The sequence below is a fragment of the Diaporthe amygdali genome, assembly GCF_026229845.1.
Source record: "Diaporthe amygdali strain CAA958 chromosome Unknown NODE_19_length_847323_cov_64_739301, whole genome shotgun sequence".
In the NCBI taxonomy this organism is placed as follows: Eukaryota; Fungi; Ascomycota; class Sordariomycetes; order Diaporthales; family Diaporthaceae; genus Diaporthe; species Diaporthe amygdali.
Genome location: NW_026517039.1, coordinates 161,196 through 178,138, shown reverse-complemented (window position 1 = coordinate 178,138; position 16,943 = coordinate 161,196). Strand labels below are relative to the sequence as shown.

Sequence of the window (16,943 nt, the reverse complement as noted above, 5' to 3'; positions counted from 1 at the left end):
AGCGTGTGGTGTCATTTTTAGTACAATAGATTTGCATGAGCTAGTTGATGGATAGCTACAATGAGTCTAGAAATTGGAAGAAACATACGTCGACTGTATCAGATTTATCTAATGAACTTGGTTTTCACCTTGGAATATATCAAGTTCTAGACCAAACTATCCTAAGGAAATAAGCACCCTGAAGGAATTATACCAATAAGAATCTACAAATGTTTGGACTAGGCGAAGAAGTTTCTTCTGCTACACGATAACGGCGGCTCATCTATACAAGCCCAGAGAACGTCAATATATTTAGAGACGCCTTATGGATGTACACGTATTTGCTATCCACCTTCACTTAGATCATACATACTTGCATCTCAATGAATGATAGGTGTATCTTCCTGCGTTATTGCCGCCTATGTGGGCGATCATTGGTTAGAACTGGTGACTTCATTCCAGGAAACAAAGATATTCGCTAGCGAACGGGTGTACCATATTCATGACTTCAATAGAGTATCCTCATGGTGTAAGTGCCAGCAAAACAAGATGTCGGACAGTAGCATTGATTGCCACGTTCTCACCCTTCAAACAATCTCGCACAGGTTAACATTGAAAGTTATGTGTAAATAATTCCCCCGTCAACAACCTGTGTCTGGCCCGTGACAAAATCACTATCGCTGCTGCACAGGAAGCTCACCAGCTTCGCAACGTCCCCTGGCACGCTGACCCTCCCCAGCGCCGTTAGATCTGAAACAAACTTGTCCATCATAGCCCCCTTTTTGACGTCTCTGCCGCTTTTCTTGGCCAATCCCTCGTCAATGAGCTCCCACATGCCTGTCCCCACGATGCCAGGCGCGTACGCGTTGACAGTTATGTTGTGCTCCGCTAGCTCCATTGCATAAGCCTGCGTGAGTCCCCGGACCGCCCACTTTGATGCGCTGTAGTGCGAAAGCAAGGCGAAAGGCTTGAAGCCGACGATGGAGGACGCTCCGATGATTTTGCCGGGTGAGTCGGGTTTGCATGTCCCCTGCGCAATCATCTGCTTGGCTGCTTCGGAATAGCAGTGATGGACTCCGATGACGTTGACAGCGAACATCCGCGAAAAGTCCTCATCGGTCAGGTCCAGCAAGGCCTTGACCTGGGCTATGCCAGCATTGGCGATCCTGAATTTGAATGTAAGCTGATGACCAGTTATAGGCTGGGCCTGACGTGAATAACTCACATTGTATGAAGTGGACCTAGCTCCTTGACGCTCTTCTGAATCATGTCTTTCACCTCCCCTCTGTTAGTCACATCGCCAACAGCAGTGCACGCGTTCCTGCCCATTGACTTGATCTCTTTCACGACTTCGTCGCACCCTTTTTCGAGAGCGGGAATGTCGTTGATACAGACATTGTACCCATCGGAGGCAAGACGAAGGGCAATTGACTTTCCGATGCCCCTGGCCGAGCCCGTGACAATGACATTCTTGCCGTCCACCTTCTTGCGAAGCAGATCGGCCGGTGCAGCTTTGCTGGCGAACCCAAGGCGAGAAGCCTGCCTCAGTAGCTGGGGCTTGACAACCCTCGCGATCGGCGCGGTTCTAAGGGTATTCATGGTTCCTAGCGAGCGGCGATGCTCCCAGAAAATGCATTCTTGTGAGTGTCGTCCTAGCTGTGAACACCAGGTTTACAGAATGGCGTTTAATATCAATCCCTTGCTCTCCCCGCATCGTCCACCTCTCACGCGTTCCCCTCACCACTGTCGCTTGTCAATGCTCCGTCGGGATACTCAGAATGGCGATTGTGGTACGACGGAGGATCTCCCCCACATGAACCTGCGGGGTCGCTAACCATATCCGTGAACACAGCGTGTCACAGACTCCACGGTTCAACCTCAGACCTGTTTTGCCGTGTATCTTCAGTTGTTAATGTGGTCGCCAATGCCAAAGTGAAGGACAACACTGCGTGCTGCATGGGCCGACTTTCAGCTGACCGATCTATCCACCAAGTATCGACAAATGCATAAGTACGTAATTGATTTCAAATGTAAATATGAGGCCACAACAATTGTATCGTAGTCATTAAAAAGTATCCCGAATCAATGTCGACGATCAAGTGAGTCTATCTGAGTCAGTTCTAACATGTTGAACAGAAGCATACTGGATGTGCGCCTGTAGCCTGTAGGCTATTCTCCAAAGTCATCGGTACCAGTTGACATCTGGGGTAGATCACCAGTGAAGCACGTACGATCACCCCCATAATCTAATAGAGTTTGAATGTGATGGAATGCCGCTGTAAAATGGGTTGTATAAATTTAATTGAGCATTATTTTCTGCTGCATGGTCTAATTGTGCTTCGATCTCCCCCAAATAGGTCTAATATTAAATCAAACGTATCTTCTGACTTTTCCAATCTCGAAGCATATGCCGATCTATCCATTCTTTGGCTGGTCCGTCGATCACTCCATTCCACTTGCCTCCATCCTTGGGGCAGTACCAGGCAACCCCTAGTCTGCGGAAGCAATCAATACCATCTAAGATGCCGACTTTTTCTGCGACGAGAGCGTGGTGAATGATAACGGGAAGACGTCGTTCCTGCACTTGCCGAGTCATGGTTGCTACCTGTATAACATGTAAACTTTCTTCTGCAAAGTTTACACCGGTTTGTTCAGGATCCTGATCGAAAATTGCGAACCAAGGTGTCTCCTCGTGTTTCTGGTGAGTACTCAACCCAACAAAGCTCTTGTGATATTCTGCCTGGAGACTACTATTGAACTGTGCGACTTTCCACGATGGATTCAAGTATGCACGTTCGAGCAGACTCGAAGCGATAATCCATCCGGTCTGAACCAGAGAAAATGAACCAGGCGGATCAAATAAGCACCTGACGGCAAGGATCTCCATATTTTTGAATAGAAGATAATCCTTGGATCCAGCGGTAGATCCAAATATCTCCAATAGTGACCACTGAAGACGGAATAAGCTCACTGGGCCATCCAAACTAGCCCAGCTCCATGATGGGGCTCGATATGTATCGGGTGATCGCATGTACTCAACGCTGGACCTTCTCCACAAGAGGCCTAGCGGTATCTGTGATGTCGGATATTTCTGTCCTTCGAAGGGATAAATTCCCTTATAGTACCAGAGACCAGCGAGATACTTGGCGGCTAGCGCCCTCGTATGGCTGTGTTCCATGAAAATGGCTGCAAGACCTGCTATCGCAGGCATCTTATCCATTTCGTGGCTGAGCGTTCTCGATGTGTAATCCTCTACCAGACGAGCCCAGTAGGTATCTAGCGCGCCTTCACCAATTTCAGGGTCGATACGGGCCATTCTCGCAAATACAGAAGAAGCCAAGCCCTGGGCAACGGGGTCAGCATTGAGCAGAGCACTTTCAGAGCTGGATAGCATCGAAGAGCTCTCGGTGTACCACGTTTCGTAGCAATCCCACATTCTTTCTCTTCCACAGTGCAGTACCCTAGGAGACAGGAGCCATTCTTGCAAGGTCCAACCACGTCTCATCCATGGTGAGTGTTGTTTTCCTATCCAAAACGGAGCTTCAGGCTCGCCATAGGAATTCAACGCCATGTTCCGGACACTAACTACTCCCGTCACAATTCTTCCACGTTGTCGATGTTTCCATAATATTTCAGGAAGAGATGGGCCTTCCGATTCGATTTGCCCGAAGTCGTTGAAACCCTCATCACATCCGCTGTTCTGGGGTGTGGATATCGTCAGAGCCGCTCGTCCATAGATTGCAGCCATCTCCGCCGCTTCTCTATGCCAATCTTCTGGATCATCTTGGACAATGCAAAGCGAGTCAACCCATAGGTACGGAATTTCTAGAAAATGACACAGCTTAATAGCGTCTCGTATCGTTGCCGGCAATAATGAGACTGGTATTCCACCCAAATGCTCCGGAAGTGTATATTTGGTGGTTGTTCTGGGAGCAATAGTGCCCCAACAATATGATAGAGCGGCGTAAATTCCACTTTGCCCTCGCGTATCTTGAAGCCTGACTTTGTGAGGTTCCGTCTCGGCAGGGATGCTAATAACTCGGCTTGGAAGAGGGCGAGGACCCCTTGATCCCCGACATTTGGGATGCTCATTCAAACATATCCGACGCCAATGACGTATACGACGCAAGACAGGATCGGTGAATAGCGTTGGGGAGGACGTCCAAGCGCTGGCCAGGGGTTCCAATGGATCATCTAGACGAACTCGAAGCATCAGCAGGTCCACAGAGATAGTAGAATCTTTCTCATACCTAGACTAGCAGCGAGCTCGAAAGGTTGTCCTGCAATGAATGAAGTTCCAAATCTTTGGTAGTCAATGGTACCAAATGGGTACAGAGCTACTGCACGCAGGTTAGATGGAAGAGCATTGGTATAAGCGTTGCCGATCAAGATCACTCGTCCAATCCCACACCACTTTGAGAGGAGGTCTAACCCGCGGATACCTTCGGGAAATTTGAGTCTGGATGGTAGATTGTATGGTATCAGATGCGACAGTTCAAGCCCGCGACTGTGAAGAAGCCTCATTTTCCTGTTCAACCCTCCTTTCTCTTTGACACTGAGAAGACAGTCTTGAAGAATATCACCGCTGAGTGTTGGTACCTGACGAGCATCGTCGCTGTTTACAATGGTGGAAAGGATGAACTCGCACAACCTGCATCCTTTACCAGCGCTAGCTCTAAGCGAATGCAAGTCACGGCGATGAACGTATATCCCCAACCCAGGCTGTGAAATCAGTCGTGCATTGATGAACCAACGGGCATCGCTTGTGCCGATTCGGTCGCAGACGGCACAAAGTTGTGATAGCCTCTTTTCTGTATCATCTCCGGCTGACAGAGTCCCGTGGTCGGCCATACTAGTTCCTCAGCGGTTGGTAGAAGTGCTTAAGGCCCAGGCGTGACGAGTCTGAAACTGAAGGAGTGAGTTTCTCAATGGGGCACGATACCAAGTCGAAGAGTTTATATGCAAGGATTAGAACGCATCAAGTGGTCAAATTCAGAAGAGTTTGGAGCTCTCATGTTCTTAATGTAAAGGACCAGTAGGCTGCCTCCTTCGTTGAGCCTCAAAGCGGGGGAGCTATTGCTACCAGCCAAGTCAAGGATGTGTTGTGACACCATAATGCATGTATGTCAGACAAGCTTCCACACGTGCCAATAGTTTACATCCAAAGACATTTAGTCTGGCATGGAGTCGTATGCTCACGAAAGCCTTGTGCGTTCTGGAATTTCTCTCAAGTTGAGTCAATATTACTCTCGACAATCGGTGAAACGAGCGTAGGGATATTTGTTTGAGATGGCCTGAGCCTTGGTCATGTTATGTTGGTTATAGTAGCCTTGCATGCTAAGAGACGTGGATCCCATGCAGTTTCATGTCGGTCCAGGCATTCAATGTATTCCACTGTCTATACGGACACATTGCATATCCGGCCAACAGTATGCACTAAAATATTTGTTAGCCACGAATTAGAGCTTGCTGTCCCTCCAGACCGGCTTCCTCTTCTCTACAAAGCTCATGACGCCCTCTATCATGTTATCCCCGGCATCTATCCGGCCAAACATGCCCTTTTCCAACAACTCCGTCCCCATCTCCGGCCCGACTTCCCACCCCAGCTTCAAACCTTCGCGACTCACAACAACCGAGTCAGGGCTATTGTCAGCAATTTCCTCAGCAAACTTGACTGCCTCTTTAACCACATCCTCCTGCTTCACAACCTTGTTCACTATCCCCCACTCGTACATCTTCGCCGCCGTGTACATCCCACCAACAAGCGCCATCTCCGCAGCCCTCTGCTTCCCAAGCGTCTTCTGGATCCGGGGCAACGCGCCGGCAAGCGCAATCACGCCCCTCTTGACCTCGGGCAGCCCAAATTTGGCGTCCTCGCTGGCAACCACCAGGTCACAGTTCACGGCCATCTCCATGCCGCCACCGAGACAGAGCCCGTTCACGGCCGCTATGACGGGCTTCTTTCCCGCGCGGTTGCTCAGCCCGCCGAACCCCGCAGAGGCCCACCGGTCCCTGTTCTTCTGGGCCGTTTCAGGCTCGACGGTCTGCTCGCCGCTGGCGGCCGCGTTGCGGTCGTTCCACTCCTTGAGGTCCGCGCCTGCGCAGAACGCCCGCCCGCTGCCGGTCAGGATGGCGCAGCGGAGGGTGGGCTGGGAGTCGTACCAGCGCCAGATGCCATCTATGAGGCTGTGGTTGGTGGATGGAATGGCGTTCAGGGCCTTGGGGCGGTTGAGGGTCACGAGGAGGACGTGTTGCGAGGGGTATGAGATGAGGACGTCTGGGACGGAGGGGGGAGGCGAGGTCAGGCCTTTGGGAAGGGACGACATGGCTGCTGTGAGATTAACAAAACGGTATTTAGAGGTTGCGTCAGTGACTGGAGTATGTTCTTGACCCAGAAGGCTTCAAGACGCTGGTCGGGATGCCAATGGCGATGTAATTTGGCGGAGTCGCTGGTCCTGGACAGTCTGGTGTTGCTTCCCAATATGAAATCCTTGATCTCAACAAGACGTGGGATAAATCTGGTGGGGTGCAAGGCAAAGCTGGGTGTCTATCCGGAACCCGGGGAAGCTTGGAGAACGGATCGGGTGAGACGAGATGCCTCGGCTCGACTGCGACGTCGATGCGGAGAACCCCTGTGCTGGTCTGTAGATGACTAATCAGCAGGCTTCTTTTCCAACGTCAACTGGCGAGAAAGTAGGCCAGTCTCAGCCGAAGCACCTTGACTAGGCGATGATCTCCAAATGTAAGGATTTGCGGTCTGATAGCCGGTGATCATAGCTGCAAGACTATTGGCCGAACTTGCCCTATACCTTGGCTGTCTTGAAAGACCTCTCAAAGTGGAATGAAAACCAATGACGAGCGAGTTCCGTCTATAGATGGCCGAAGCAGCCTCGACCCGTTGGGCTGTTCAAGGGATTGCCTGATGACAACCAGCGAGCCTGACTGGTGCATTCTATTGCCACCCAGCCTCGCAACGAGCACTTGAAGCCCCGAATAATGTCTCTGACTCTTCGAGAGACTTATCCATTTTATTCCCGCGACATCTGGGGTAAATACAAGGTTTGAGGAATGAGTGCTTGATGGTTTTAACGTGGACATTGCCGACACTGTGTCCTGATGTCTTTCACTTGCCGAGAAGTATACATCTCAAACCGCAATAATTTCAGCTGTCAGCTGTTCGATCCTTCTCACTTTTTTCGAGTCGCCATTTATGGTTAGCCAATCAACGCTGAAGCGGGACTCTGGTAACTGCAGTGCTGTAGTAAGCAGCTGCCCCTCTGTATTGTATTATGCACATAATTCACGTAGATCTTGGGTCAAAATGGTACTGGCACTTGCACAATTTGCAGCGGCCTGAGCCTTGCCTTTTCAAAAACCTATAAGTGCTTATTGTTTTACGCAATAGTATTTCAGCATGTCAGAATTGGTCATCAAATCTGCAGAGTCAAGTCAGCTGCCATAATGCAGCCTTGCCACTCGTCATCGGCCATGCTCAAGTCGGCAAGCTGTTTTTGGATGCGAAATGATAGTCCACGACTTGTTGGCAATGATCGGGCCGTTCTTGCTCTTGAGGTCACCAACGTCCCCTTCTACTTCTCTGGGTTCATTGCGCTGCGCCGTCTTCTTGACGCACCTGCTTTTCTGCTCTGGTATCGTCTGCGGCTCCACCCGGTCGGCAGCCGTCTTCTCATCGTTCAACTTAATGCTCTGGACCGCCACTGCTGCTCTTACCATCAAGGACGCTCTGAAAGGGGGAGGGGGGTCGCGAGGCTTCACATGGGCCGTGGGGCGTGATGTCGATAACAATACCAAATATCACAACTCCATAGTGATTGATCCAAACCGGCAACTTCTCAGCTGTTGTGATCGATAAATGCAAATTACGTATTGTTGTCAAAAGTCATTCCAAAATTAGGCATTCATAACTGCCAATGACCTCATATCCCGTCCTCGTGCTCCGGATTCCTTCGCGTTTCTCGCAAATTCTTGACGCCCTTTCTACGTTGCATCATCTCCACCGCCGTTTGAAGGATCGGTGGGTTGAACTGGCGCGGCTTTCTGTAATTTCTGGCTCTGCTCACTTGTGGGATCAATAGTGCGGTATAACTGACGTGACGCCAGGAGCCTCGCGAACTGATGTGGAAAAGATTTACTGATGCCAAGCTCGGTGAGATATCTCATGATCACACGCCTCCGTTGAAGCCGTAAAGAAGTCACAGTCATTCTCTCCATGTGTCGCGAGCGTGGAAGACTCAGGCCTGGGGGCTGGGATCTTCATTAATCCTCTCTACATGACTGTTGGTGTCGAAAAGTATAAGAATGGCACCCCGACTCCTCGAGACGATCTAAACCTCCACACACAAAATCAGCTCTATCTGAACAACGTTCAATCGCAAAGGCCCATTCACTACTACCTCACTGAGTTGTGCGTATCTCAAACACTCTACCTGTCAAGGCTTGTCTGATTGCTGATCGCTTCTGTTGTTCTCCAGAAACACAAAAGAAAAATGCAAATCACCTCTAGCTGCACCGCCTTTCTTCTTGCCATCGCTGGCGTCGAAGCTGCTGGCTATATTGCATTCTATAGCGACTCTGGATGTAATAACCAAGTCGGCTCGGTTCACTACTCTCTACACAACAATGGTTGCTTCGCCAATGGAGGCAGCTACATGAAGGTTGTCTCCGGCGAGGACGACCCGACCCAGGGCCATAATTTCGTCCTCACTCAGAGCAAGGCTTCTGGATGTACCGGTGGTGTTCAGCTTGCCAACACCTACGACGGACAGGCGGTCAACGTCTGCAGAAACCTCGGAGGCGATGGCTACATTACTGGCGGCAACGGTCAAGACCATCCTTACTCCGTGCGCCTTACGGAATAAGCAATGGCTTTCTCTCTCGCCTCAAGGGGTGTTCCAGTAGGGGCAGGCCGGGGTGGGGGGGATATATCAGTTGTTCGGGGAAGCAAATTGATACTTTGGAGCAATGGCTCTTCTGATTTGTCTGAGTTTCTAGTGGCGATGAGCTGCAGATAACACGCAATAACATTCATTCAAGTTGGACCACAGCGCATTTGCATGTGTCTTAAATGTGTAAATCAATAGAAGTGTTTTGTCTTCAAGGTGAATTAGTGCTTTTTAGATTGGGTTTGTCCATTTAAGTCGTTATTCTGGTACCTTATTATTTGGACAGGGAATAAAGTGTTTGCTCTCAATGATGCGACAAACAGTCAAAATTGTGTTCGATTCGAGACAGCTCTAGTTAGATTTCTGATGTTTTTCAGTATGAAATGTTCGTCCTCTGCGACTCCCAGTACTGGCCGTCTCAAACACTTTTTCAACTTCCTTACAACCGCCCGACTACCAATTGTGCCCCCGCACCAGTGCTGACAGGAGGCTTTGCGCAATACGGTAGGCTTTTCCTCCGCACTTGTATTACCTTACTACTGCACTTGCCCGGACTGCGAGCCAATAGTTCAGTGACACATGACCAAGGTCATGAGGTTGGTTTACTCCGATGAGGCTGTGCCCCTCTGGAGGGTTGAGGTATCAAAAGTTGGGACTTAATCTATATGCATTGTCGTAGAACTAGGCTTCGGGGCTTGTTTCATCTTCTCAACAAACAACCGGTGCCAAAGACCCATGCTCCCATATCACATGTATAATAATGAAAAAGTCATTCAAACCGCTCATCTCTAAGGCGGCGTTATTGTTCTGATTTTGCAGCCTTTATAACGCCTGGCCACTGATTTCAACCCACCAAAATAATCTTACTGGTGTAATGTCTGCCTCTTACAAGTATAGGCGCATCGACCTCGCGGCAGACGCCATACGACTAGTGCGATTGCTTAAAGGCGACGAATTTGAGCCGATCAATTGTGAGATATTCGAGACTTACCTTCACCAAGTCGACGGCGTCCCTTACGAAGCATTGTCCTATGTTTGGGGAACCAAACGATCAGCGAACACCATCTGGCTAGAAGGGTGTCAATTTCAAGTGACCAAAAACCTGTACGAAGCTCTCAGAAATTTGCGACGATCGGATCGGGACAGAATCATTTGGGTTGATGCGATTTGTATTGACCAGTGCCATGATGCTGTGAGTAATGTTCTCTGCAATGCCCATCCTCGATCCGTACCCAGATTCTTTGACTTCAGTTATCTTTGAGATCTAGACCGTCCTGTCAATACATAGTTCTTCTCCGATAGTTGTATCAAACCGCTCATTTCTCTCTTGACATACAGGAACGTGGCCACCAGGTTGGTCAAATGCGTCTTGTGTACCAAACTGCGTACAACGTGATAATCTGGCTAGGGCCGAGCAACAGCGACATCGACAACCTTTTCGACTGGATGAATGAGCTCGACAAACAGGTACTCACAATACCTCGACCTCATATGTATAACACATGGAGGCATCTGTGGGCATGTTTTGGACGCAACTTCGGCGAAGAGTTCCCGCCTAACGATATTGTGGAGGCCTTAAGAAGGTTATTAAGACGCGAATGGTTCTCAAGAATATGGGTTCTCCAGGAAGCAGCACTCGCTAAATTTGCCATCATCAATTGCGGTCGAAAAGAAGTTGACTCCCGCACCTTTGTCATGATGCCTTCGCTTCTCAAGGTCCGTTGTGGGGAAGGCGTACAAGCCCGGCTGGACATTATGCCTGGGCTGCTGCGCGCAAAGTCCTGGTGGCTTGGAGGTCCTTCCCAAGACCTCCTTACTCTTTTGAAGAAGTTTGGGAGAAGCAAAGTCTCAGACGACCGAGATGTTATTTACGCGCTGCTTGGGCTGTCCGTCGATGCCTACACATCCGAAATTCTGCGACCTAACTACGAGATCGGATTACAAAAGGTGGTTCAGAACTGCGTAGCGTATCTGTTGGTGCGTTCGAAAGACTTGCCCGGCAAAAGCCCTGTTGAGGGGTTACCAAAATGGGACATCAAGGAGTTTCTAACCGCTTTACGAGACTTGCCTGCTTATGTCTTTCAATGGGCCACTGATCATGCTCAGGACGGACTCTTGGCTGATCTCATTGTCTCTCAGAATGAAAAGCAAGATTTTAGCCGAATTCGCCAGTACATGACCTTGGCAGGCCGCCATGGCCCGCCCATTACGATTGCAATGAAGAAGGAGAACGTCGTCCTACTTGAGATGCTTCTACATATTCCGGATGTGGATGTTTATAGTAAGGACTCGGATGGTAACACGCCACTGTCGATCGCCGAATGCCAAAGAAACACCGCTGTTATGGAATACATATCTCGGCTCCCGGACATCGATACCATTTCGATGGACTCCAATCTATTGCAAGCGACCAAACGAGGGAATATATCTCGTGTGGAATCATATCTTGACTGTTCGAGGGTCGATTTATCCTTGGTCGACGAGAATGGCGACGGGCCTCTGAACATAGCGGTTCGCAGAGGCGATAGCAAGATTGTTGACCTCTTGCTTATGAAGTCCAACAGCGAGCACAGAGAGTTCAGAGGCTCCGACGGATTGACACCCTTTGAATCAGCACTTCACAATGGTTTTCCGGCGATCGTCAAAAAGCTCATGATCTATCATCCACTCGCAGTGCACGAGGCTGTGTGGGCCAACCAGGCTGACTTGCTCTGCAAAATTCTGGACGTGGAGCCTCGCCTAGCAGACGGCCCAGCATATGAGAACCTGACGCCGCTTGGGACTGCCGCCGACGCCGGGAACACGAGCATTGTGGCACTGCTCCTAGACAAGGGTGCGTCGATAGATTTGACTGGGCGAGACGATCGAATGGCCACACCCCTGTGGCTAGCAGCATCACGCGGCCACTTGGACACTGTCAGAGTCCTGGTTGAGCGAGGGGCGAATCTTGAATCGATGGCTTGGGTTTGGGGTGCAAGAACAAGCCCACTCTCGGCCGCGGCATCCAAGGGCCACGGCCCTGTGGTCACTCATCTCTTGAAGGCCGGAGCCAGACCCGAGCCAGCAGCAGGTGACATGGTATATCCCGCTCTCTGCAATCGACCGGGAAAGAGAACAGTGCTCTGGGCATCAGTTTGCGTAGGACACACGGCTACTGTTACTTAGGAGGTAGTCTCCAGACACTAGGCACATGATGCACTGAGGAAAACAATTCAAGCATGACGCTGTCAACAAGGAGGCTTCCGTGTCACCGATTGGACGGCTCGGCCACACGAACATAGGCCAGAGGCAGTCCTTGTGGCATGACACCATTCATGAGAGCTGCGCACGAGGATCACCCCGAAGTCATGAGGGTGCTCATCCAGGCAGGCACAGACATTCGAGCAAAGCCGGTATCATAGGTGGAAGGTGTCAAAACAGGAAGAACGGGCATCGGTTGATATCAAAATCACTATTTTGTACATCGCGAGATCTTTCACAGATAGATGTAAACAATCTAGGGGTATGCATGCATTAAGTCCAATTTCCAGACCGCCATCGCCGTCACCGGATCTACGAACAGCGCACTCGCTGCCCTTCTAGCTCAGACAGCGCCACGGGCAAAACACACTACCAAGCCCACCAAAACAACCGTGCAGACTGCCACTCCCAGTGATATTCCTACAAACCAGACTATTTAAGTATTCATATCACATCCCGCCTATGATAAGCCCCAGGAGAAACTCGGGGTGTATAGCCTTGTAGGGCCCGTTAATACAAGCCACCTGTGGGCAACAGCCGATGAGAGAGGGCGAGGGCAAGAGCGATCACATGACATCTAAGCAGGCAACCCCCTCTTCTCGCTCTCCGTAAAGAAGATGACCATGCGCCAGAGCTTCTTGACCAGGTCCTCGGCGTCGTCCTCGAGTGGGCCCTCAAGCTCGTCAACCAGCTCGGCAGGCTTGGACCGGCGGCGCAGGTGCTCCTCGACGACGTCGACGAGCAGCTGCTCTTGCACGCCCAGGTACTCGACAACCTTCTTCTCGATGAAGGGCCGCAGCTTGTCCGACACAGCCGAGTCGTCCAGGTAGTCCCACTTGACGTCCCACCCCCACAGACCCTCCTTGGTGGTCGGGATCTCCTGAGCCAGTGACTTGACCGCCTGCTGGATCTCCTCCTCGCTCATGGCCTTGGTGTCGCCCGGGCCCAGTGGCTCGAATTTGATCGGCACCAGCTGCCTCTTAGTCGTCTGCTCGTTCTCCTCATCGTCCAGCAGACCTTCCACCTCGGCCATTGTCCTGCGCTGCGGCCCGGCGCGCTGTTGCGCCTTTTGCGCCGCCGCGCCCAGGGACATCGTGAAGCGTGCGGGGGCCGCAGCTGCGGCTTGCTGCTGTCTCTGCTCGATCTCCTGCGCCTGCTGGTTGAGGAATGAGTCGGCCATGTCCTTAGCCTGCTCCATCTCCGCCGCCTCGCGCCGGCGCTCTGCTTGCTCGGCCCGGCGATCCGCCTCATCGCGGTTCTCTTCCTCTGCACGATCCTGGGCGCGTTTCCGTGCCCATGCCGCATGGTCGCGATAGTAGGGGTGCGTCTTACGCGCGGCCTCCTTCTCGTCGTCCCAGTTCTTCTCGCGCTCGAGCTGCTCCTCGATGCGATGGTTTATGCTGTCAGCCTCGGCCTTCTCGCGATCTGTCTCACGTTCAAGCGCGGCGGCTCGTTGCCGCTCTCTGTTGACCCACTTCCGCTCTGCCTCGAGATACTGCTTGTCATCCTCGGCCTTGTGTTTGGCTACTTCCCTCTGATGGAGCTCGTTATCGCTCGCATCAGTATCCTCGTCGTCACGATTATATGATCCGTCACCATTCGCACCATTGATAAAGGCAACACCACGACCTGCACCGCGAGGCCCAGATGGTGCGTTCGGTACACCCCGGGGACCGAGCGGGATGGAATTAGCGCCAGGTGGAGGCGAGTCTCGTGATGGCCGTGCAGCGCCGTTACGCGCCCGCTCCATCTCTTCCATCTCCTCTTCCCGCCTCAGTCGCTCCAGATCCCGACGAATGCTCCTATCACGGAAAGCGGCGATTTCCTGGGCGACGACCTCTCTCATCTCGGCCGGGATGTCTGCCAATTCATCTTCCTGTGCTATAGGGATGTTGATGACCTCCACATTTTCGCCTGACCCGTTGGCATCACCCATAGTCACATCTCCCTCGCCGTCTTGCGTCTTGCGTAGAGGGGGATAGAAAAGGTCATGAACCGCCTGTTTCAACGCAGCTCTTGCTGCTTCCAGCCTTGCCTCCTTTCCGCTGTCGTCGGGTCTGTTCTCCTCATATGTCTCGAGGAACTTCAGCGTGCTTTCGTCAACGGTGACTTGTAGCTTGGCTTTCTCTATGCCTTTGAACGGCTCATCGTCGCCAGCGTCGCCGGACTCGTCCTTGACAGGGCCATCGGTAGGCTCCTGCTTCTTGACGGGCAACTCGATATCCTTGAGCAGCTCGACAGCAGTGGCCAGAGAATCAGGGTCGTCATACTGGGCGAAACCGAAAAGCTCACCCTTGTGGTCTGATAAATTTGATTTTGCCGAGTCCCAACGGCGCAGCCTGCCGACAAGGCCCAAGAACCTTTCCACGCCTTCGTCGCCACCCAAGGTTTCTGGGATCTGATGCAAGAATATAGTTCGTAATCGCTCTTCTTGGGTGGGTGCCTGTAGGGCCTGCATGCTCTCTCTGACGGCGGCGCGAGACTGTTCGAGATTCCTATCTGCGCCCAGGCCGGGCCTGCCGCCACCAGCCGAGGGTGGCGCATTAGACTCCCTGCGGTCAGGTGCTGCGGAGGCTGCTGGCTTGGGGGGTAATGAGGAGGAGCCGAGGCGGATCACGGGAGCGTTAAAGTTGATGTTGGGCAGGTTGGGAGGCGGCTGGAAGGAGGCGGGCAGTCCACTTGGTCGATTAGCTTGTGCGGGAGAATTGGCTTGCTGGACACCTGGAGGAGGTGCCATCCCAGGGGCAGAGGACATGCCTGGTGGAGGGCCTGGTTGAAGACCATAGTTAGCTTGCGACAAGGCGACAGACTGCAGACTGCAGACAGCAGAGCGCATACAGATAAATAGACAGCCAGATGAACAGAGGCAGCGGAAGACACAAACATACCTAGACCAGGCGGCGGGGCCATGCCAGGCGCACCGCCCACGCCAGGGAAGCCGTTGAAGGAGGGAGGAGGGCCATATGGGTTGCCTGGTGCTGGAATTAGTTAGCTATGTTTGCGACAGTAGAGTCTGGTGTTGGAAAGTCGGATGCGCGTGCTCACCTCCGTATGGATTGTAGGCCATCTTTTTTTGCTGTGCCCGTCCGGGTCCCTTTCCTTGTGATCTGCTATCCCAGGTTCCTGTCGCGTGCCGGCGATGTCGAGTCTGTAGGAATCCCTGTGACTAGAAAATGACAGGAAGCAGACTCGATTCTGCGTTGAAGCTGTTGCAGAGGTGTTGCTGGGGCTGGTAGGAAGTATCTAACGAGCGACCTTCAAAGCAGCAAGCAGCTTGGGGTTAAACAAGGCCAGGCAGTTCGCAGTGCCCAGTAGAATTGAATGGTCCGTCCCGCCTCTGGTACGAGACTTTTGCTGCAAGGGCGTCGGCTCCAACTGTCAATCCAGAGCTTGGGCCAAGGCAACCGAGCTGGCTGGGGGCACTGAGGTACCTAGGCACGCTAGGTACTGCGGGCAGGCACAGAGAAGGCTGTTTACAGAGCTAGCCCAACAAGGTTAGAGCCATCTTGACAAAATTTCCCCGGCAGGCGCATCCAACAATCAGTCGCATCGCGCCAATTGGTTTACAGTGTGTGTGAACATCACCACCTTAGTCCAGCTCGCCCTCGTCACCGTCCCACCTCGACCTCGACCTGTGAGCGTGCCAGGGACGAAGCATTGTCGTGGCCAATTTGGTCGCAACCTCAAACCTGTATGTTTGGATCCATCAGTCACTTCCTAATCATCAATTGACATCCACTGACAGGCAGGCCATCGACACAGACCTGGAGATGGAGCTCCGACCAGTACAGGCCGTCCTTCTCGCTGGCCGATCGGCCTCGAGAAGGGCAATTGCGACACCATCAACACTATCTTATCCCCTTGCGTTCTCCCTATACCGATCCGTCTCCTCGACCCGACCCTCTCTCTCAGAAGCAGAAGCCACTGCGCCTGCTCCCACTCCCTCACTGTCCGAGACCAATCGACAGCACCAGCAGCAACACCAGCAGCAATCGTCGCAGCAACCACGGGCGAGTCTGTCGCCCAATCCAGCCAGCAAGAACAGAAAGCCCGCAGCGGCTGGCTTGTCGTCCCTCCTCACACCCAACAATTCCACAGCGGCAGCACCACCACCGTCATCATCGACAACCCCACCGCCCACCTCCAAGGACAGCCTCCTCACCCCCTGGGCGACGCCCAGCTCGCCGGGCCTGCGCCGCTCCCAGGCCAACCGCACCATCAACCCATCCGATAAATACGGCATCCTCGAGACCCTGCAGGAAATGAACCTCGTGGCCCCCAACATGGACGACCTGCTCAACAACACGGCCCTGCAGAACGAGTCCGCCGCCGACATCAAGTACCGCCTGCGGCCCTCGGTCGGCCGCACCGTCCACCTCGACTCCAGGGTCGACCTGGCCCGCGGCCTCAACATGCTCAACTTCCACGTGCGCAGGAACAAGGTCGTCCAGGACCTCGCCCGCCAGCGCTTCCACGAGCGGCCGGGGCTCAAGCGCAAGAGGCTCCGCAGCGAGCGCTGGAGGGCCCGCTTCAAGGACGGGTTCAAGGCTACCTGTAAGCGGGTGACGGAGCTTGCGAGGCAGGGGTGGTGAGCTGTCCTGGAAGAAGGGTTTAACACGAGAGCAAGGCAAAGATTTGGGAGCGGAGGTTAGGATTTCTTCAGTCTTGATGCTTTATATTGGCCACTGTGTACAATCTGCGATAGATGTGTTGTAAGATGCACTACGGGGACAAGACAAAAAATGGCTGGACGCCAGCAGGGTGGACTGGCTAGATATATGCATGTGACATGCGATATATGTCTGTGGACGGCGGCTCTCT

General features: G+C 52.4%; 8 protein-coding genes across 8 annotated transcripts; 3 read left to right on the top strand and 5 right to left on the bottom strand.

Moving 5' to 3' along the window:
- Nucleotides 1–598: 598 nt before the first annotated feature.
- On the bottom strand, nucleotides 599–1,578 carry J7T55_010410 (cetoin reductase; the record flags this gene model as incomplete). The annotated part of the gene is made up of 2 exons (XM_053144950.1): nucleotides 599–1,145; nucleotides 1,205–1,578. 2 exons carry the CDS (start codon nucleotides 1,576–1,578, stop codon nucleotides 599–601), a joined length of 921 nt encoding a protein of 306 aa, XP_052992257.1.
- Nucleotides 1,579–2,344: 766 nt separating this feature from the next.
- Nucleotides 2,345–3,727, bottom strand: J7T55_010409 (uncharacterized protein; the record flags this gene model as incomplete). The annotated part of the gene is made up of 1 exon (XM_053144949.1): nucleotides 2,345–3,727. The coding sequence occupies one exon, from the start codon at nucleotides 3,725–3,727 to the stop codon at nucleotides 2,345–2,347; it is 1,383 nt and encodes a 460-aa protein (XP_052992256.1).
- A 1,711-nt stretch (nucleotides 3,728–5,438) lies between these two features.
- Nucleotides 5,439–6,305, bottom strand: J7T55_010408 (uncharacterized protein; the record flags this gene model as incomplete). Its single annotated transcript, XM_053144948.1, has 1 exon — nucleotides 5,439–6,305. The coding sequence occupies one exon, from the start codon at nucleotides 6,303–6,305 to the stop codon at nucleotides 5,439–5,441; it is 867 nt and encodes a 288-aa protein (XP_052992255.1).
- A 1,153-nt stretch (nucleotides 6,306–7,458) lies between these two features.
- On the bottom strand, nucleotides 7,459–7,713 carry J7T55_010407 (uncharacterized protein; the record flags this gene model as incomplete). The annotated part of the gene is made up of 1 exon (XM_053144947.1): nucleotides 7,459–7,713. One exon carries the CDS (start codon nucleotides 7,711–7,713, stop codon nucleotides 7,459–7,461), a length of 255 nt encoding a protein of 84 aa, XP_052992254.1.
- Nucleotides 7,714–8,486: 773 nt separating this feature from the next.
- J7T55_010406 (uncharacterized protein) lies at nucleotides 8,487–8,858 on the top strand (the record flags this gene model as incomplete). The annotated part of the gene is made up of 1 exon (XM_053144946.1): nucleotides 8,487–8,858. One exon carries the CDS (start codon nucleotides 8,487–8,489, stop codon nucleotides 8,856–8,858), a length of 372 nt encoding a protein of 123 aa, XP_052992253.1.
- Nucleotides 8,859–9,756: 898 nt separating this feature from the next.
- On the top strand, nucleotides 9,757–12,283 carry J7T55_010405 (uncharacterized protein; the record flags this gene model as incomplete). The annotated part of the gene is made up of 4 exons (XM_053144944.1): nucleotides 9,757–10,074; nucleotides 10,221–10,349; nucleotides 10,509–11,960; nucleotides 12,164–12,283. 4 exons carry the CDS (start codon nucleotides 9,757–9,759, stop codon nucleotides 12,281–12,283), a joined length of 2,019 nt encoding a protein of 672 aa, XP_052992252.1.
- Nucleotides 12,284–12,699: 416 nt separating this feature from the next.
- J7T55_010404 (uncharacterized protein) lies at nucleotides 12,700–15,189 on the bottom strand (the record flags this gene model as incomplete). Its single annotated transcript, XM_053144943.1, has 3 exons — nucleotides 12,700–14,891; nucleotides 15,011–15,094; nucleotides 15,168–15,189. The coding sequence occupies 3 exons, from the start codon at nucleotides 15,187–15,189 to the stop codon at nucleotides 12,700–12,702; spliced, it is 2,298 nt and encodes a 765-aa protein (XP_052992251.1).
- Nucleotides 15,190–15,443: 254 nt separating this feature from the next.
- Nucleotides 15,444–16,714, top strand: J7T55_010403 (uncharacterized protein; the record flags this gene model as incomplete). The annotated part of the gene is made up of 3 exons (XM_053144942.1): nucleotides 15,444–15,462; nucleotides 15,692–15,813; nucleotides 15,872–16,714. 3 exons carry the CDS (start codon nucleotides 15,444–15,446, stop codon nucleotides 16,712–16,714), a joined length of 984 nt encoding a protein of 327 aa, XP_052992250.1.
- Nucleotides 16,715–16,943: the final 229 nt, after the last annotated feature.